Source organism: Crinia signifera, chromosome 19 (genome assembly GCF_055691185.1).
Source record: "Crinia signifera chromosome 19, ASM5569118v1, whole genome shotgun sequence".
Taxonomy (NCBI): Eukaryota; Metazoa; Chordata; class Amphibia; order Anura; family Myobatrachidae; genus Crinia; species Crinia signifera.
This window is the reverse complement of record NC_139226.1, coordinates 33,156,558-33,178,580: the sequence shown is the minus strand read 5'-3', so window position 1 is coordinate 33,178,580 and position 22,023 is coordinate 33,156,558. Positions and strand designations below refer to the sequence as shown.

Here is a 22,023-nt window from a genome sequence, read left to right as displayed (position 1 = left end):
GCGAGGTGGCGGCTATAGCACCGCAAGCCTGCGTCAACAGCGGGCAGGCGGGCGGGCGGACCGGGCAGGCAGCAGTGGTCGAGCCACCCGTTTAGCTCAGGCGAGCTACCGGTAGCTCGCGAGCGACGGGTTGGCGACCACTGACCTACAGTGCTCTGAATACAGCCGGGCAGCCCCCTGCTCTCTGCCCGGCTGTCAATGATTGTCACCCCTGCAGCTTCCGCTCCAATTCTTCTCCACGCTTTCACCTCAGCCCGGCCCTCCTTTAATCATGTGGTGCCGGAGCCTGGCGTGCTCCCCCGACATCACGCACAACAACAGCGCGCACAATATTTCAAATGTCCGCTCGGCTAGAGGGGACACCAGGAGGGGAGTGGGAGCGTGCTCTGCGTTGTGCTCTGCTCCTCTCCCCATAGAAGCAGCTGCACCGCTCTCGATCTCTCCCTGCAGAAGCAGCGAAGGCTTATATAAAAATTTACAGTAAGTGGCATTTTGGGGGCATTGCTTAAGGGACGCTACAAGTTGCGATATGTGGGGGCATTACGCATAATGTGTGGCTTAATGTGTAAGGGGCATTACGGTGTGCAGCATCATGTGTAAGCGGCATTATGTGTGCAGCATCATGTGTAAGGGACATTATGTGTGCAGCATCATGTGTAATGGGTACTATGGTGTGCGGCATCATGTGTAATGGGTACTATGGTGTGCGGCATCATGTGTAACGGGTACTATGGTGTGCGGCATCATGTGTAATGGGTACTATGGTGTGCGGTATCATGTGTAATGGGTACTATGGTGTGCGGCATCATGTGTAATGGGTACTATGGTGTGCGGCATCATGTGTAATGGGTACTATGGTGTGCGGCATCATGTGTAATGGGTACTATGGTGTGCGGCATCATGTGTAATGGGTACTATGGTGCCATCAAGCAAGAACCCCCTAGCAATGAGCACGTAGGTAAGCAGCACTTATGTGGCAAATATGTAATGGGCATTACAGTTTGTTATATAGTATGTAATGGGCATCATGATGTGTGGCACAATGTGTAATGGGTATTATGGTGTGTGGCCTTATGTATAATTGGCATTACGGCATGTGGCTTTATGTGTAATGCGTATTACGGAGTTTGCTAAAATGTGTAATGGGCATTACTGTGTATGGTCTAAAGTGTAATACCACACCCCTTTTTGTGATGCCACGCCTCCTTCCCATGAGGCCACGCCCCCTTTTTGCCGCCCGGCTATGCCGCGCAAAGGTCCCCCTGCTATTATGTCTGGATCTGGGACCACCCATTACCATAATTCTAGATTCGCCTATGGTTGGGAGACCCCCCAATCTAATAGAATAGACGCGCACAGTGTCTATTCTCGTATGAAAATGAGGTTGCGGCTAATTAGCATAAGCCGTACCCTCATTTGCATACGCCCCGCCCCCTTCCGCGCGAGTGTCCCTATTTCATCATCACAGAAGTTGGGAGGTATGCAATTTGTAGGGAGACCAAGGAGGGACACAGTGATGCTCGCCGATAATTTCGGGGACGTGGCCTAATTAAAGGGGCATGGTCAATACTTTTGGCTCCCCTGTGAGGCCATGCCCCCATTTTGATGCTGTGAGCCTCTAGCCATGCCCCCAGCCCCCTGGCTGCGGGAATAGATGCTGTGGACTCCCAACAGCCCCCCACCCACACCGCGGGACACTGCCGGCCGCAGGAGGGACGCGGGAATGTCCACGAAAACCAGGACATTCCCACAGTAATCAGGATTGTTGGGAGGTATGGAAGTTAGATGGGTGTCCTCCTGTCCTCTCCTGTTGATCTCCGGGATATCTCCAATATTCTTATTTATATTTCCTCACACTTTACACTACACACTTAACAGCTGCACACAACACAGCCACATACGGCAAACAGCCGTCCAGATTCAGATTAAATAGATGTATCTTACACCTGTGTCTGGCCCTTAATTGATAGCCCCACCCACAGCAAAAGGTTTCCTGCTAAGTGTGAATAGGGTAAGTCGGGATGTACTAACGGGAAAATGCGGTAAAACACCCGTTTTACCGCATTTCCCTATGTATTAAAACCTCACCCTCTGGGATGCTGGGATGTGTAGTTCTACAACAGCTGGAGTGTCAAGGTTAGCCATCACTGGTATTGATGATAGACAATGTTTAGGTAGACAGTCACTAGGTTGACCATTAATGCTCAACAGTGACTAGGTCGACACTAAAAAAGGGTCAACATACAGATGGAGCCTTCTTCAAGTAGCCTTCTCTGGAGTGCCATGGCTCACCAAGGCTTATTATCAACTATTGTTCTCAGCTGCAATACAATACATAGAACAGTACAGTAGGAGATTAGCAGAGGATTAAATCCAACAGCTCTGGCTCACTTGATCCTATTAAAGGGCTAGATGAGGACGGCTCTATCTGTAGAATAGGTTGACACTGCCAAAAGGTGGACACAAGCTTATGGTCGACAGTCAGAGGGTTGACATGAGTTTTTCAGTATTTGTGTGGTGTCTGTAATTGTACATTGACATGGACACTCACACACACACACACACATATATATATATTATACAAACTCAGAATTCTGCGCAAACTCATATACAAATGACTAGCTGGACGTCCATGTATTATAGTATGGTGCAGCTCACTTCAATGGGCTAGTCAAGCCTCATGGGTAGCAAATGGGAATAGGAATAAGAAGGAGCGCACAAAGTGAGCAAAAATTATCAGATATCAGATATATATATATATATATATATATATATATATATATATACCACTACGCTCTAAATTATAAGAAAACACCTTTTTTTTACATAAGTATGGGATTCGGTCACTAGGTCTACAAGTATTAGGTCGACACCACTAGGTTGACATGCATTAAAGTCAACATGACTAAAGGTCAACATGACTGAAGGTCGACATGAATGAAGGACAACATGACTGAAGGACGACAGGTCATTAGATCGATGCAAGCATTATGTCGACATGGGGAAGGTTGACAATCAAATGACAGGTCGACCTACCTGCATGTCGACCTTAACCCCTTGAGTGGTGGGTTTTGCTGGGGCAGGACAAACCTACCAGGGCAGGGTTATCCTGCCCCAGCAAAACCCACCACAGAAACCTGGAAGACCCCCCCCCCCCCCCTCCCCTCCGCTCCGGCGTTAGTACGCCGGAGCTTCCCTGCTGCCGCTCTCACCCCTCCGCCGCCTGTCACGTTGAGCAGTGACGTCGGCGGCAGGCTGGGGGATGTTCGCGGCTCGGAAGGACTCGGGTGCTTGAGTGCTCCCGAGTCCCCCTGAGCCGCTCCTATACCCGAGCCTGCCGCCGACGTCATGAGTGACGGGCTGGCTGGCAGGCAGGAAAGGGGACCTCCGGCGCACCGATCGCCGGAGGAAAGGTGCCGGGGGGTGGGGGAGAGAACGACTGGGGGATTTGTGTGTGTGTGTGTGTGTGTGGGGGTGCTCCAGAGGTGCTGCGCCAGTGGTGCACACCTGGGCACCACTGGCGCACACCTATTCTATATTAGTGGTATGTCTGGGCATACCACTCAAGGGGTTAATGCATGTCTACCTAGTGGTGTCGACCTGATGCTTGTCAACCTAGTTGCAGTCTGTCTAATAATCCATACCCATAAGTATATAAAAATGTTGTATTTTAAAATTAAATAAGGAGAACTTGCCTAAGCGCCCCCCCCCCCAAATAAAAGAGAGATATCAAAATGTATGTACAGTAATGTAAATGAAAATAACCTGCGCTGTAAGAAAAAATAGATAATTAATATATATACAGAACAGTATGTAGAGAAAACTGCACAAATAAAATATAACATATAGATAGCACTGGACGGTCTATCCTGTTGAACAGAATTGCAAATGTAGCCCATAGGCTACAATGGGTTAACATTAACTTCAGATGGCAGCAGCTGCCGGGGATTCACATTCCAAAACCTGATAAATCTGGCAGCATCGCATCCCCCATACCTCCGAATATCTTCATACGCAGCCTCGTGTCCTGACGCACACCGTAGGTGCCAATACCCCATTTCTCTGGGGGTTTTTGGGGGTGTCTATGTAATTTCGAACTTTTGACTGTTGTCTCATTGTTGACCTAATGCTTGGGTAGACCTTCCAACCATGTCGACCTATTTCATGTGTCACCCTTCAGTGGTCAACCCAATACATGTCGACCTAATATGATTTGACCCAATGACCGTATACCAGACATGGAGGGTCAGCTGCATATTTGCAGATATGGCTCATAAGGTTCCGTTACACATGTCACTGACAGTCACTAGTTCAACACTTTGTTAACCATAAGCTTGTGTTGACCTTGGGTATGTCGACAATCTCATAGACCTGGCCAACATGAATAAAGTCGACGTGAGTTTTTCACAGTTTTTGTCTGTCAACATATGTCGACATGGACAGCACATGGATGTACCACATGGCTCACTACACTCAGCAAACTATTACTGTATATTCCCACTCTTTGACCACTTGGATAATAAAGTATGAAAAACCACCTTTTTCTAAAAAAAATTGGAAACGATGGGCATGGTCGACATGATACAATACGTTTTTCACGTTTTTTTTTTTTTTAAAAGGTGGTTTATCATACCAAGTGGTCACAAGCTTGTGTCAACATTTTGACAATGTCGACCATTTCATGGTGTCAACCTAGTCCCTGTCGACCATGAGTGGACGACTTAGTGAATGTAGACCTAGACATTGTCTACCCAGTGACCATATACAGGCTCCTACGTGGTACATTCAGGGGGTTCTTAATGTTTGCGGGAATTTCCTGAAGACGTAATCAGACATCAGATTCTGAAAGAGTTAATTTGCAGCTTATTCTCCAGTTCCAGGCCTGGAATGTGGCTGACGGGGAAAGCCATTGGCTGCGTCTGTGTGATCTGGATCCTACTTTCACTTTCCATTTCCTTACCTCAGGGAAAGGAATCTGATCGCTCTGTACAAATAAAACAGACATCAGTAGGGCGAGACGCGGCCATTTGTGAGGTAAAGAGCTTTTTCTAACTAGAGTCTTGCTACTTATTTACTGTATTATTTGGAATGTTACAGTGAGACTTACGCTGTGTAGACTTTGTAGCATGTGCAATATTCTAGCTGGCTATTTCATGGTCAGGGGATCAGAGGTTCCCCGCTACGGCAGTGTCTGCAAATAGTGCACTGGGATTATTTTCCTGTACCGCACTTACAGGAGAAATCGTTATCTGTTACTTATGTTTGTAGCAATGTACTGCTGTCGTTAGTTCCTGAGGCAGATTGCCTGTACATGACACTTTCACAACACTCCAAGGGCAAAATTTCTATGTGCCCAAGATGGCTCCCACACCCAGTACCTTGTTAGTGTGGAATACACAACACGTGGAAATTATTATCCAAAATGCCTGCACCAACAACACTACATTGTGCCTGCTGTGCTCTCAAGGCTTTCTTTTATGTCTGTGTGACTTATCTATTGCTGTACTCCCCAAATCCTATGTATAATGCGCCTTGAATCCTATTGGAGAAAGTTCACCATATAAATAAAACTTACTTGCTACAGTATGTGTGCATCGTTTCCAAATGCAACATTTAACAAATTTGACTGACTCTTTAAATCCTGAACAATTTTTGCTTTTCAAAATAGTGCTGGTGGTATTATTATTATTATTATAATTTTATTTATAAGGCGCCACAAGTGTTTCGCAGCGCCGTACAAAGGAACAATACAGGGAGACAAAGCTTGGCATAACATTGAATAAATAACAAAAATACAGTACAAATAAAGAGCGCCACAGATCAATACACATTACAGCTTGGATATAAGTAGTGAGGACTCAATCAACATACAACTAGAGGCTAGATGCCAATGATGGAGATGAGTATGCGGACGAAGATGGTCACTGAGTGTTGGAGTATAGGAGAGCTGTGAGTGACATGTGAAGAGAAGAGGGATTTGACAACAGGAGGGAAGAGGACCCTGCTCAGAGGAGCTTACAATCTAGTAGGAAGGGGAGACAGACAGATTACAAGAGGTGCAAGCGAGGGGGTGGTGGTTAGATAGCAGGATGTAAACAGGCAAGGGGTCGGAGAACATCTGGTTTATGCAGTGGGAGGGTACGCTTTGATGAATAGGTGAGTTTTCAGTGCCCGTTTGAAGCTTTGCAAGGTGGGGGAGAGTCTAATGGAGCGAGGGAGTGCGTTCCACTGAAGGGGTGCAGCACGGGCAAAGTCCTGTACTCTAGCATGGGAAGCAGTGATCAGGGTGGAGGAGAGACGACAGTCGTCAGCCGACCGTAGAGGGCACATACAGGGTATGTAGATAGACACTGTCTATAAAGGCTCATAGTATTTACTGGTGCAAAGATCACCTGCTCTGTGGACAATTAGTAAGATGTCTGGTATCTCCCTAAGTAAAATACGGACCGGAGAGGCTCCACTCATCCGGTCTTGAGGTTGTCCCATCTGGGAGTGCATGTGACTGATGTCGCCCGGGACATGAGGAAGGGAAGATTACAGCCTCCCCGAATGGGACAGTTTGGGTTTTTGCTACATCCCTGGACCATACAGGGAGGCTGTTATCTTTCTTTTTCCGTCTCTCTGGTGACAGTTTCACAGTCACTCTCACCCGACGGGACACCCCCGGACGAGACGCTACAAACTCCGGAATTACACAGTTTGATGACTCGATCCTGTCTGGTCCAGGGTCCGGGTCCAGTTTTCACCCATTTCTGGTTTTTAGTGTATTGCAATTAATAACAAGCTGATAATAATAATTAAAACAAAATTATTCACACTATTACCATGTCTTAGTGAACACAGTAGCTTTGAATGTCTTGCTGAACCAGCTTGCTGTAGTTTATTCAGGTTGGACAGGATGGCACATACACATTAATTCCAGGGTCACGCCAGCAAGTAATTCCCGCATACCTCCCAACATGACCCTCTCCAGGAGGGACACAATGCTCTGTTCCTGGGCTTTCCTCTTAATTAAGGACAGGTTAATTGAAAAGAAAGGTGTTTTACGTCAGGTGATGGCAATCATACATTAAGAGGAAGTGCAGGAACAGAGCATTGTGTCCCTCCTTGAGAGGGTCATGTTGGGAGGTATGTTCTCGTGACCATGTCAAAGACTAGACACAGTGGTTTCCTTGCCAACCACCGGCCACTAACTGGCATTAGTCATCCCACCCCAAACAGAAAACCACAACTTATACCTCCCCCCCCAGGCACTCACCAGCTAATTAGTCACAGCCATGTGATGCACTAGTGCAGCTGTGTTGTGTGTGTGTGTGTGTGTGTGTGTGTGTGTGTGTGTGTGTGCAGGGATACATGAGGAATTAACCCTCTCTGGGTATGAATCCACCCTAAGAAGCCATTAGCCTCTGTCACAAGTAGAGATGAGCGGGTCCGGATCTCCGGGATCCGACAGATCCGAACATTGCGATCAGAGTCGGGATCCGAGCCGACTCAGTAGTTCCCGCCTGAATTCCGTACCGAAAACGAGGCAAAACATCATCATCGTGCTATGAGCGCTGGTAAGGTAAAGAAGAGAAAAAGCAAAATATGGGAGGATAAAAGATTGAGAGTGAAGATCGTAGAAGTGAGGAAAAAACGATCTTCACTCTCAATCCTCCCGTATTTTGCTTTTTCTCTGCTTTACCTTACCAGCGCTCATTTTTGATACATTTATAGGAAACAAAAGGGAATTTATTTTTCCCTTTTTTTATTGAGCTGCTCATTCCTCCCACAATTAGAGCAAGTGAATACCAATATCATCATCGTGCTGTCAGATTCTCGTGGGATCGGGATGTTATATAAGACACACGCGCGCCCGCCATCTTCACTCCATTATAGGAGAGGGAATAGGGTGGGTGGGAGATCTGTGCTCCGTGTTGAATTTGATTGATTTTTTTTCATTGTAACTAGGTGCTGCAGTGCTGACACTCAATTAGGGTCTGCAGTGCACGCAGGGGCTGCAGCCTGCTGTGTCCAGTGTACAGGGGCTGTGTCCAGTGTACAGGGGCTGTGTCCAGTGTACAGGGGCTGTGTCCAGTGTACAGGGGCTGTGTCCAGTGTACAGGGGCTGTGCACAGGGGCTGCGTCCATTGTCCAGGGTGACGGTCTGTGTCCAGGGGCAGACTGTCAAGTGTGATGGCTGTGTCCATTGTCCAGGGACTGTGTCCAGGGTGACGGCCTATATCTAGTGTCCAGGATGACGGCTTATATCTAGTGTCCAGTGTGACGGGCTGTTTCCAGTGTCCAGTATGACGGCCTATATCCAGTGTCCAGTGTGACGGGCTATATCCAGTGTCCAGTGTGACGGGCTATATCCAGTGTCCAGTGTGACGGCCCAGTGTCCAAGGGCAGTGTCCAGTGTGATGGCTGTGTACAGTGTACAGGAGCTGTACCCAGGGGCTGTGTCCATTGTCCAGGGGCTGTGTCCAGGGTAACGGGTTGTATCCAGTGTCCAGTGTGATGGCCTGTGTCCAGGGGCAGTGTCCAGTGTGACAGCTGTGTCCAGTGTACAGGAGCTGTGCCCAGGGGCTGTGTCCATTGTCCAGAGTGACGGGCTGTATCCATTGTCATGGCCAGTGTCCAGGGGCAGTGTCCAGTGTGACAGCTGTGTCCAGTGTACAGGAGCTGTGCCCATGGGCTGTGTCCATTGTTCAGTGGCTGTGTCCAGGGTGACGGGCTGTATCCAGTGTCCAGTGTGATGGCCAGTGTCCAGGGGCAGTGTCCAGTGTGACAGCTGTGCCCATGGGCTGTGTCCATTGTTCAGTGGCTGTGTCCAGGGTGACGGGCTGTATCCAGTGTCCAGGGTGACGAGCTGTGTCCATTGTCCAGGGACTGTGTCCAGGGTGACGGGCTGTGTCCAGGGGCGGTGTCCAGTGTAAAGTAAGAAAAATAAATAAAAGTAATAAATAAAATAAAATTTTTGGCGGATGATGGAGGAGGAAATAGTGGGATATCAGCAACCTGATAGAAGTGCTGAAGCTGCTACCACCAGTCATGACAAGGCCGATGGTCAAAGGCAGTCCCTGCCGCTGAAGTCCCTGTCGCTGAAACGATTGGTTTGTTAAACTGTGCATGTCCTGTATACAACATAAGGGTGGGTGGGAAGTTCCAAGGACAATTTCATCTTGCACCTCTTTGTATTTTTTGCTCTTTGGAGCATTTCTCTTTTTTTGGGGTAGTTTATTAAACTGCCACCCTGTCTGCCCCTGCAGTGCCGCTCTGCTTCCAAGATGTGCCAGGTTGGAAGTGTAAGGTCCACATGTATGTGATGCCCACTGCTGTCGCCTAGCTTAGTCATCCAGCTACCTCGGTATACCCTTTTGGCCCAACTACAGTAAATGAAAACAATTTTGTGAGCTGTGAAGTGATCAAAATTGACTAGAAATGAGTGGAAACTAATGTTATTGAGGGTAATAATACTTTAGGGGCCAAAACAGGCCCAAATTCTGTTATTTTATCCATTTTTAGCATTTATTTTTATAAAAATCCAGATCCAAAACCAAAACCCGCAAGGGTGGTTTTGCCAAAACCAATCCAGATCCAAAACACGAAGGGAGATCCAGATCCAAAACCCGAAAAAGTGCCCACCGCACATCTCTAGTCACAAGAGACTGTGAGTAACGACCCTGTTTGTCAAGTTGGCTAAAGGCCCCCTCGGAATGCCACGCACATCATGACAAACAGCACATGGCCCATTCAGCACAGGTATGGGTCACCTTGTCGACAAAATGAAGGTCGACCACTAAAGGTTGACAGGTCTTAGGCTGACACATGAAATAGGTCGACGTGGCTAAGGTTGACCTGGTCGGAAGATCAACACAAGTATTAGGTCGACAATGGGAAGGTCATCAGTCAGGTGTAATGATCTCAGGTAATGGGCGAATGCATGGAGGTTTGGCCAGCCACAGGAGCATTATGTGTGTCATTATGTGTATGAAGGGCATTAATAAAGGTTGGCATAATGTGCAAGGGGCATTATGTTTATAATACACATTAATAATGTGTGTCATGTGTAAGGTGCATTACTGTGTGGTATTATCAGGGGTGCCGAGAGAAAGGGGTAGGGGGTACAAATTATCCAGGCCAAAGTCTGATGGAAGGGCCCAGTGGGGGCCCTGGGCCCCCTTCCCTTAAGTGGCAGCTGCAGCTCTTCTCCTCTGCCCAGCACACACTGCTTTGTGCTGGGTTGCAGTGTGGCCATGGAGGTGCTTAAGATACAATATTTTCTCAGGATTTTTTTCTAAGGGTATAATGTGAATAATGTGAGGAGTAATGTATATAAGGTAAAGTGGTACTACTGTGTGATGTAACGTGAATAAGGGACACCATCGCATGATATGATGTGAATAACGTTGCACTACTGTGTGGCAGAATGTGAATTGGGGGTACTATTGTGTGGCCATGCCCCTTCCCAGCAAGAACACACCCCTGTTTGGGCTGCGCACCGAATGTGTGCACTGTTTCTATTTAAAATATTGTGGGTAGGAGCACCAAAATGATGACTGCTATGATGAGGGTTGATGGTGCTGGGAAAGGGGAGCAGGGTCAGAGGCGGAACTAGTGGCGGTGCTAGGATGCACTAGCCAAAATCTTGCCTAGGGCGTCATTTAGGCTAGGGCCGGCTCTGGTACTGCCTCCCACTGGAACAGATGGCTGCTGGAACTCTGGCTCAGCTGGATGCAGGACCTAGAAGACACCACTGCAGTCACCAGAGTTGCTACTGTACCAGTTTTGTCACCACTGTAATCTGTAATTGTAAAATGAGTTGAAATTACTGTAGGAAGATCAGCATAGTCAATGTCAAAATTATGACCATTCTCATGTCAACATTATTAATAGCGACAACCCAAACCCAGACAGAAAATTTAATCGATTTTCTGCAGCAATTAAATTATGTATAGCAGCAGATAAATAGCAATTCAAATGTGAAAACAAAGCTCTTTGTGTGTGTGTGTATGTGTGTATTTATTTATTTACAGTTTCTTATATAGCGCGGCATATTCCGTTGCGCTTTACAATTGGAAACAGTGACAACACAAACTGGGTCGTAACAAACCGACATAGAGGTAGGAGGGTCCTGCTCACAAGCTTACAATCTATAGGATATACGACAGCAGGAGCCGCATCTTAAAGCCGGTCTACAGACCTGTCAAATAGTAAGGGAAAGTTATTACTCTCTGTCACCAATACAGCTAATATACAGTGTCCAAAACAGCATGGAAAACTGCACTAATCCAAAAAAAAAAAGAGTTTTAAACATTTAGGTCGGTATTCTGACTGTCCATACAATCTGACAGTCGGAATCCCAGATTGAATAAACCTATTGTTTTAAGAATTTTTATGAGTATTGCATATATTATATATACACACACACAGCATTTTTGTCTTTACATTTTTAATGCTCAATATTATAGTGTTCCTTCTAGCAACCAAACGGGGCAGGGCGCTGGAGGGGCGGACCGGGCACGCAGACAACACTAAAGGGGGCGTGCCCGGGCCGTTGCGTCACATATGGGTGCGTGCCCGGGCCGCCGCATCACAAATGGGGGCGTGCCCGGGCCTCCGCGTCACAAATGGGCGTGTGCCGGGGCCGCCGCATCACTAAAGGGGGCTTGCCCGGCCGTGACTACGCAATCTACGTCGGCGCTGGGCTTCAGCGGTGCACTCCGGCAGGACAGGCAGCAGGCTGTTTTAGCGGGGCGCTGCTAGAGGGGCAGGGCGCATTTTGCCCTTAAAAAATCGGGCAGGGCGCAGCGCCCCGCTAAAACAGCCTAGCGGGAGCACTATATTAAAGTACAAGCTTAAAACAGAATTCAAAATAAGTACAGTAGTTTAACAAAGGTGGCATTGTAAAACCAGCAGTTTACAATGGAAATAATACATTTTAATGTTATTTGTTCAGTGCATCTATATAGTGTTAAATGAGGGTGTAATTATAAATCTCACTACAGCACTCCACATACATATACTGAATGAGTTGTCTTCCCTTTCTCCAGAAATCGCAGGAAAGCATGTATACTGATGCTATATTTGGTGCTGTTTCTGATGATGAATTACAGGACATTATACGAGCACTACACGAGAGTACATTGTGTGACACCACTGAAAGTGAAATCTTGAAGGACGTTGAAAATCCTGTATTAAACATTGCAGTAACAGGACAATCAGGATCTGGAAAATCCACTCTAGTTAATACCATCTGTGGTCTGGACGAGGATGAAGAAGGTGCTGCTGAAACAGGAGTGGTGGACACCACAACATCAGTTAAAGCATATCCCCATTCCAAGTATAGAAACTTGATGTTTTGGGACCTTCCCGGTACAGGAACTCTCAATTGTACAGCCAGTAACTATCTGCAATCAGTAAGCTGCCATCAATATGACTTTTTTATTATTGTAACATCGGAACGCTTACGGCACAGTGATATGGAACTGGCCAAGGAGATCTTGTCCATCTGGAAGAAGTTCTTCTACGTGAGGAACAAAATCGATTCAGACTTGAAGGCAAGCAAAGTTCGCAGATGGAAGAGTTACAATGAAGAGAAAATATTGGAAGAAATTCGGGATAATTGCATGAAAGGTCTTACAGACAATGGAGTAGGGCAACCAAGCGTGTTTCTTATCTCCTGCTTTGACGTGGAGAAGTATGACTATCATCTCTTGGAAGAGACCATAGAAAAAGAACTTCTGAGCAAAGAAAAACCTCAATAATTGTAAATGTATTGCAACTCTTATGTGTAGTTCAGTGTTTCCCAAACTAGGTACCGTGGCATCCTGGGGTGTCTCAGGGAACTTTGAGGGGTATATTGGGATAATAGTCTGGGACCAATTCAATTATTTATGATCCATATTATAGACAAAACCAATTCTTGTGGTTTTCACCTTTTTCACAAAATATGTGAACAAAGAAAAGTGAATTCTTTCCCTCACCACATGACTGAAAACTTTTGGCATATGGTTGCCATGAAAAAAGATACTCAAGGGCAGAATTGGCCAAACCTGTCCTCAAGATCTACCAACAGTTCACGTGTCTCCGGCAACCTGTGGATCTATAGTAGGAATGAATGTAGCACGTTCGAAAATGTGTCAGTTAGTAATGACTACAGCTGTGCACCAGCTAGGAAGTCCGGGAAATGTGACTGTTAGTAATGACTACAGCTGTGCACCAGCTAGGAAGTCTGGGAAATGTGACTGTTAGTAATGACTACAGCTGTGCACCAGCTGGGTGATTTGAAAAACATGGACTGTTAGTAGTTCTTGAGGACCGGTTTGGCCACTACTGCTCTAGTGCACCGTACTTCAACAAAGATTGGGAACCACAGGTGTAGTTCTTAATATGCAATGTCTGAGGCTGTGTAATGGGTTGAAAATGGTTTGAATTCCATCCACATGTTTCAAGATCATTTCTAGCAATTGTACTAACTTCTATTTTATGATATTTCAGCTTTTTCAAACAATGTCTCTGGCCTAAATTGGTGGGGAGACTAATATTTGTCAGAATACCTCACCCAATATTCAATCCCCTAATTGGTAGTAAGCAAATTATTATAGTAAAACTGTTATAATCTGTCAAAAGGTATCATTATGAGTTGCATTACTCTTTAAGATTTCATTAAACCTCCTTGTACGTAAGTAAGTTTAATTTATATAACGCACTTTCTCCAACAGGACTCAAGGCACTTTATAGACATTAAAACAAAGCACATAATACGTAGGATGTAGGTAGTACAGTAACAGACAATTCACAGACAAAATAAACCCTTGATGACACAGTAAGCATAATGCAGGAGTGGTGCAGCATTTTGGATATTAACTTCCATGGGTTGTGTACTCCACCCTGACAAGGTACCAGGTGCGGCAGCCATTTTAGGCGCTTTGCGTAGGATTACCCTGGGAGGAATAGATTACCCCTAAAAGAAATTACCCAAAATGGGTGATTTCAGTGTATACTCAGGTTCATGTATTTTGCATCCCATCCACAAGTGCACCAGATGAGGCAGCCATGGTGGGCGCACTACCCCTTGTATAGACTTTAATTTCCACTATCCATATATGTTGATCATTTCTGGAATGTCATTAACCTAGAACTGTCAGGAACTGGTACGTTTTAACTATTAACTGTGGGGGAAAATTAATATTGTTATTCATGATAATGACCTGTAATGATTTTTTAATATAGGAAACAAAAAATGTTGTGTAAAAAAAAAAAAAAGATTCTATTTGAATTTATATAACAAATATGAGCGGCGCTGGCATTTTTAGCAGCTATTTTGAATCTCTCACAGAGATGCTGGCGCTCAAAGGGTTAAAAGCATTGGTGGTGATATATTTTAGTAAAATAATATTTTGTTGGTTGCCAGGGTATAATGGGACTTGTAGTGCAATATAGGCAAATATATGTATCTTAATAAGGGTGCGGAATGTTGACCTGCATCCGGTCGACATGAGAATATTGAAATGGTAAATGGAGCATATGACAATGTTGACACACATGTCTACATGGAGGGCATATTGACATAATAGCATGTTGACAAATATTTTTGGTGTGCCAGTGGTCACTTATCTGGTCCAGATGTCTTCAGCTACTCCACCGTGGCTTCCATGACCAGGTGGGTATGTGACGATCACTTCTGTGCACATCTCTGGCAGAAGGGCGGATTCAGTATTTACTGCCTATCCTTAGCACTTATCCCTAATCCTCCTGCTAGTGCCCAACATAACATTCCCCCCTTGTTCCTAACCCTAATCTCCCCCTTCTGCCTCACCCTCACCCCCCCAGCAGCGTCTAAACCTAACCGGTGGTATTTTGAGAATGTCAACATTCTTCATGGTGACGTTTCAGATGTCGACATAATGTACATTCAGAGAATGACGACATGGTGCCTTTTGACTTGTCAAACCATGTCAACCTACTAGTGTCGAAATTGCGGTATCAACATTACAAGTGCCGACATAGGGCATTATTCTAGTTCACTCTTTCTGACAAAATCCTTCTTAGATGGACAAAACCATGTGCACTGCAGGGGGGCAGATGTAACATGTGCAGAGAGAGGTAGATTTGGGTGAGTTATTTTGTTTCTGTGCAGGGTAAATACTGGCTGCTTTATTTTTACACTGTAATATAGAGCTCACTTTGAAGTAAAACCCCACCCAAATCTAATTCTCTTCTCTTTGCACAAGTAACATCTGCCCCACCTGCAGTGCACATGGTTTTGTCCATCTAAGAAGGATTTTGTCAGAGTGAACTAGAATAAGGCCCATAGTAACTGTCAACAATGTGATACTGGATACAGTTTATTCATGAACTGCTATGAACCACATAACTGTTCAGAATAGGGATGCATTTACATACGGGGGACGACACATTCTGGGGGGGTTTGATTCCTCAAAATTCTTTAAACAATATATATTTTTTTTATAAAAAAGGTAAAGTGAAAATGTGGACAATGGAAAAAATCCCCACAGAAATATATTGATCTGTATTAGATGGTGAGTCACTATAATGGGTTCTACACACGTGCCGATATTAACCCCTCCAGTGGCAATGCCGAGAATTTTCCGGGCTGTGCCCAGTCTGGCAAGCCCGGAAAATTCTCCGGATATCCACTGTTTAGAGCCAGGCAGCGCTGCTGAGTTTAATCGCTGAACTCGGGCAGCTTCGGCGCTGCCCGTCTCCCTCTGCGGCGCCTCTTCCTCCCTCCTCCTCCTCCCTCCTCCCCTTCGGGACAGGGTGGCGGGGCGCAGGGCGGCTGATTGACAGTTCAGTGGCGCTGCCCGGACCCAGGGAGAGAGTGGTGGGGTTTTTTTTTAGGGAGCGCTCCCCAAAAAAAACTTGAAGGGGTTAGGGCATTGTCTAAGCGACTTTGCTTAGTTTGCCAAAATCACTTAGAAAATGCCCCGTGCTGTGTGTTGAGCGACCGCGCTGCAGCAGCGCCCCACCTAGCATAGCTAGGTCACCCTACACACATCGCTATACCCCTTCGAGTGCCAACTTTACTGTGCAAAATAATCAATATAAATGCCAGGGCCGTAGTCAAGGATATTTTGCACATCTCTAACAGCAACGTTTGCACTCAAAGGGTTAAGCTGTTAACGTATCAAGTGTGTGACCAATCAAGAAATTAGAAGTTTTTTTGTTCTTCATGTTTCAAAATGTGAGGAACAATTGTTCTGTGGAGTATTTTACTTTACTGCACATTATTGTGTGTGTGTGTGTGTGTGTGTGTGTGTGTGTGTTTTACTATTTTGGTTGCATGACAAAATATTTTATGGACCCCATACCCATTTTCCTTGAATACTTAAAATGTCAATATTACCCCTCCAGTGGTGAAAAGCTCTAGCACTTTACAGACGTGTGTTTTTTCACCTCCAACCAATGCTATTAGTTCCAATTTGTAGAGAATTTCACTGGGATTCAAGACCAGCTCGGCAGGTGGGAATCAATTTTCCATCTGCCGGGCGCTGAAAAGGGGGCGTGGCCGTGACAGACGGAAATCGTCGAGCTGCGGCTGCGAGCTTGCCAATTTCTGTCCTGCTTGTAAAGTCAGGCCCGTTCTGCCAAGATCAAGATACCTGTTCAATGTTGTCAGGGAAGACAGCATTGAATAGGGCCCCGCCGCTATTTCTCCCATCGGGAATATCGGCAGGAGATTGAATACCCCCAAAATTTGACTGGATCATGGAACTCATCATTTTTAGCTCTTTCTATAATAAGACTGATTACTACTTAATAGGGAAACAATTAACATTATATGGTATCAGCTTTTCAAATAACCATATAGCCAATGGTGGGATTCTAATAAATGACCAACAGGTTCTATGTCCTAATGACCATTTTAAGTATACCAAAAGATATACTGAAAGGTAGTTTAATAATTCATGCATTGAATACTCAAATAAGAACAATAAAAGAGGTACACAAAACTAGATTATGTTTTAAGAAAGAGTTCAAAATATTAATGAAAAATATTAAATACCTGACAAACGGTTATTGAAGATATTTCATATTGCTGTTTGATTGGCTTTTATTCCTTTGATCTAAAAATCATCACTGGCGCTGTGATTTATCCTTAACCGTCTTTTCACTGTGCCTGCTTTCACTAACTTACCTTTGATATCCCGATGCCTTTCATATGTCTGCCCCCTGCTTATTGTCCAGACATCCATATGTCTGCCCCTTTATTATCCAGCCATGCCTGCCCCCATTTTATCCAGCCATGCCTGCCCCCATTTTATCTAGCCATGCCTGCCCCCATTTTATCCAGCCATGTCTGCCCCTTTATTATCCAGTCATGCCTGCCCGCTTTATGTCCAGCCATGCCTGCCCCCTTTTTTATCCAGCAATGCCTGCCCCCTTTTTTATCCAGCCATGTCTGCCCCCTTTTAGTCCAGCCATGCCTGCCCCTTTATTATCCAGCCATGCCTGCTCCTTTATTATCCAGCCATGCCAGCCCCTTTTTGTCCAGCCATGCCTGCCCCCTTTTTTATCCAGCCATGCCTGCCCCTTTTTTATCCAGCCATGTCTGCCCCCTTTTTGTCCAGCCATGCCTGCCCCCTTTTTGTCCAGCCATGCCAGCCCCTTTTTTTATCCAGCCATGCCTGCCCCCTTTTTTATCCAGCCATGCCTGCCCCTTTTTTTATCCAGCCATGTCTGCCCCCTTTTTGTCCAGCTATGTCTGCCCCCTTTTTGTCCAGCCATGCCTGCCCCCTTTTTGTCCAGCCATGCCAGCCCCTTTTTTTATCCAGCCATGCCTGCCCCCTTTTTTATCCAGCCATGCCTGCCCCCTTTTTATCCAGCCATGCCTGCCCCCTTTTTGTCCAGCCATGCCTGCCCCCTTTTTGTCCAGCCATGCCTGCCCCCTTTTTGTCCAGCCATGCCTGCCCCCTTTTTGTCCAGCCATGCCTGCCCCATTTTTGTCCAGCCATGCTTGCTCCCTTATTGTCCAACCATTAAATAATTTTTCTTACCTTTTTACCACTTCAATGTTCTTTTTCCTCCTCCGCATGCCTGCAACGCTTCCTCACTACCCGCGGCGAGTGTCGCTCATGTGGTGTGGCTGCGACCAATCACATAACAGGTGGTTATACAAGGCTCCCAAGTGAGCCCTGTAAGACCATCTGTTTGAATGACTCCCATTGCTGCATGACGGAACGGACCGGCCGCCCAGGGTAGGGTGAGTTTATTAAAAAAAAGTTTGTCATGTGAGCAGCGCAGCTGGTGCTCATTAGCAAACAGTTCTGCAGAACCGATAGTACATAAGGTATCGGCTCTGCAGAACCTGTGTGAACCAACTAAATACCACCTCTGCATATAGCATAAATCTCCTACAAGCTTATATATACTATGAATATGTGACATATAAATCTTTAATTTGGGGAATTTTGTCTCTGTTTAAGTACATTTATCTTAACAAAGAATTTTTTTTTTTCATTTTCAATCAGGAAACCGTTGAAATGGATACTTATGACATCATCTCCGATGAGGAAGTGATGGAAATTAATTCTGCCCTAGAAAATGGTGATCTCTGCAAAGTAACAGAAAGATTTAGCGAGTCCCTAAATGACATAGAAAATGCTCATTTAAACATCGCAATAACAGGAGAATCGGGTTCAGGAAAATCAACTTTTGTCAACGCCATCCGTGGCATGGATGATGATGAAGAAGAAGGTGCTGCTAAAACAGGTGTGGTGGAGACCACATCAGAGCCGACTGCTTACCCACATCCACAGTATAATAATGTGACCTTTTGGGATCTTCCGGGGATAGGAACTCCAAATTTTAGTCCGAGCACTTATCTTGAGTCAGTTGAGTTCAGTCGTTATGACTTTTTCATTATCATGTCATCGGAACGCTTCAGACACAATGACATGCAGCTGGCAGAGCAGATCCAGGCCATGGGGAAGAAATTCTACTTTGTCAGGTCAAAAGTTGACTCTGACTTGCATGCCTGTAAAAAACGGAGGAAGTCCTACAATGAAGAGAACATACTGGAAGAGATCCGGCAGAACTGCATTGACAGTCTCCATGTTGGAGGTATCCACGATCCACACGTGTTTCTCCTCTCTTGCTTGGATCTAGACAAGTACGACTTTAACCAAATGCAAGAAACTCTACAACAGGAACTTCCAAGTCAAAAGAGACACGTGTTCCTGCTATGTCTGCCCAACATTTCCCTGCCAATCCTGAAAAGGAAACGAGAGGCACTGAAGAAGCAGATCTGGAGATGGGCCTCTCTTTCCTGCGCAGTTGCTACCATCCCCATTCCAGGCCTGTCTGTAGTTTGTGATGTTGGGATCTTAGTGAAACAAATGATAACATATCAGAAAGCTTTTGGCCTGGATAAATATTGTCTCCAGAAATTGGCCAACAAATTTGGTAAAGATGTTAGCGAGTTGAAGTCTGTGATCAAGTCCCCTTTAGTTATTCAAGAGATAAACACAGAGCTTGTCACCACTCTATTAACCAGAGGACCAACTGGGATTCTTATGACAGCTGAATATGCAGCCAGCAACATCCCAGTGATTGGCACTGTGGCAGCTGGGGGCATCTCATTTGCTACCACTTATTGGATGCTTTGTGGCTTTCTAAAGGAGACCGCAGAGGATGCAGTGCGGGTTATCAGGAAGGCTTTAGATTCTCCCGTTTAGCACACTTTTTTTCCCCCAATGAAAGAAATGCTTGAATGAATTGCCTGGTTTTGCCTTGTAAATAATTGCAGTTTTAAAACAAAATCTGATTACGACCATCATCCCGCACCTCTGCAAAACTCAGATGCTGTTACATTTCCCCACATATGTCTACCAGTTCATCTAACCAGCAGGATCGTACTAGGCTGATGATTCTGCTTAAAACAATCAGCAGTATTAACGAATACAGATACACCACCAATTATTCGGTACTTTATAATCCGGCACCTCTTTTAATCCAAAAACATCAGGTGCTAGGGGGAAGTTAGGTTGCAGGTAAAGTTACTATAGGCTGCGGGAGGGTTTGGGTAGGCTGTGGGAGGGATCAGGCTGCGGGAGGGAGTCAGGCTGTTGGAGATAAGGGTTTATGTAGTGGGGTGGAGGGAAGGATGTTGGGTGCAGCTTTATGTACCACCGATAATCTGGCAAAGTGGATAATCGGGCAGAGTGCTGAAAGCAAGGGTGCAGGATTATCGGTGGTCTGCCTGTATGTTGTCAAACGCTTATTTAAAATCAAAAAATCTATATACTGTAGAGCACGGGTGGCCAAACCTGTCCTCAAGATCTTTCAACGGTGCATGTTTTCCAGGCAACCTATGGATCTGTAGTAGGAATGAATGCAGCATGTTTTAAAATGTGACAGTTAGTAATGAGGTACTTATGTAGTATCTGGGCGCCCGATTTAGAAATCGGGTCGGATCGGGTGCATCGCATCGCATGCGACCAAATCGTATGCGATGCGATGGTCCCGATTTTTCCATAGGATTCAATGTTAAAATGGTCTGAGTCCATTTTAACATAGAATTCAATGGGAAAAATGGGTCCTTTTCCTTTCCCCACTATCCAATTGGGCATGGAGTTGGATATAAACCTGTGGCGAGTGTAGCGAGCCACCGAGCCTGAAGCGTGGCGAGCGGACACAGAATACTTTTAAGAAATCCGCGTTCGCTCGCCACGCTTCGGGTTTGGTGGCTCGCTACGCTCGCCACAGGTTTAGATTCAACTCCATGCCCGCTTGGATAGTGGGGAAATGAACAGGACCTGGTTAACATTGAATCCTATGTAAAATCGCATGCGATATCGGATGTGATTTTGCCGAAAATCGCGTCGATTCGCATCTGATTGTATGCCTTAAGGTAAGGCATACAATCAGAAAATCGGCAGCCCAGATACTACATAAGTGCCAGTAATGACTACAGCTGTGCACCAGCTAGATAATGTGGACCATTGGTAGATCTCGAGGACCGGTTTGGCCACCCCTGCTGTAGAGAATGAAAAATAAATGTAGCATTGTGTCAATGAAAGCCTGTGCTGAAGTCTTAGCACATACACATATCCTCAGGGCCGTCTTTTCGTATGGGCTTAATGGGCACTTGCCCAGGTGCCCCAAGTGTATAAAGGCCCCATGCTGGTAGCTGAAGATCTCCTTTTTTCAGGGATACCAGAATATTGAAAATTGGCCCTGGGGAATTGGAGATATCCTACTTCAAATAAGCAGTCCACATCCGACCTGTTAATTGCAATTCCCAGTCATATTTCTCAGGTTTTCTCTGACTTAAAGTTTTTCTGAGAGTATATTCCAAAAGCTGGAACTCTTCCCTTTTTGTCAACACTAGCGACTTGTCTCTATCATGCCCAGAACCAGAGATATCAGCCTTCCAGCAGCAGGTCCCTGCTCCAGCTCCAAACGTTTGGTGTGCAGTTTCATATTTATGTCAATGGATTGCTCTGACTCCTGATCTCTGATCCCCAAGTTCCCAGCACCTCCTGAAAGATGGGACTCAAGGTTTTTATACTATTGAAGGCTAAGAAATCTATTTCCAGATAATGGAGATATCTGCAGTCAAACAAGCTGCCCTTCCAGCGGAAAATGACGAATGTTAAGCCCACTCCATTATCCAACCCTCCCCTGCGTATAAAACACCCCCTACCTCCCTGGAAGTCATTTACAAGGGACCCTTCATTCAGCTCAGTGCCCCCTTCCACACGTTAGTGTTCTCCCTCCCACCACCTGTGCAGTAAAGGAGTAATCAGCAGAAGTTACTGCTCCAGGTCCTACATGTTGAGTGGAAGATAGAGCACCCCCTGCCACCTGTGGGACATCAAAGCTGCTGCTGATAGCACCCCCCACCCCTAGGAGGGGAGAATGGATAAGGGCCCCAGTGCATTGCTTTGCCCAGGGGCCCACACTGCTGTTAAGACGGCCCTGCATATCCTTATATATGGGTTCAGTCACACCAAACAGTACCTCTAGCAGTGCCATGTCCCGAGAGTCTCCGCCGCACCGAGCGTCTTATTT

The 22,023-nt window shown here is 45.8% G+C and overlaps 1 protein-coding gene across 2 annotated transcripts; it reads left to right on the top strand.

The window, feature by feature from the left end:
* The first annotated feature begins 4,851 nt into the window (after nt 1-4,851).
* On the top strand, nt 4,852-20,637 carry LOC146042346 (interferon-inducible GTPase 5-like). Of its 2 annotated transcripts, XM_083162325.1 has the most exons (3): nt 4,921-5,034; nt 12,036-12,751; nt 18,480-20,637. In XM_083162325.1, exon 3 carries the CDS (start codon nt 18,492-18,494, stop codon nt 19,683-19,685), a length of 1,194 nt encoding a protein of 397 aa, XP_083018451.1. In that variant the 5' UTR covers nt 4,921-5,034; nt 12,036-12,751; nt 18,480-18,491; the 3' UTR covers nt 19,686-20,637. The 2 variants fall into 2 exon arrangements, with proteins under 2 accessions (XP_083018450.1, XP_083018451.1); XM_083162324.1 differs by lacking the exon at nt 12,036-12,751 and having other exon boundaries at nt 4,852-5,034.
* Nucleotides 20,638-22,023: the final 1,386 nt, after the last annotated feature.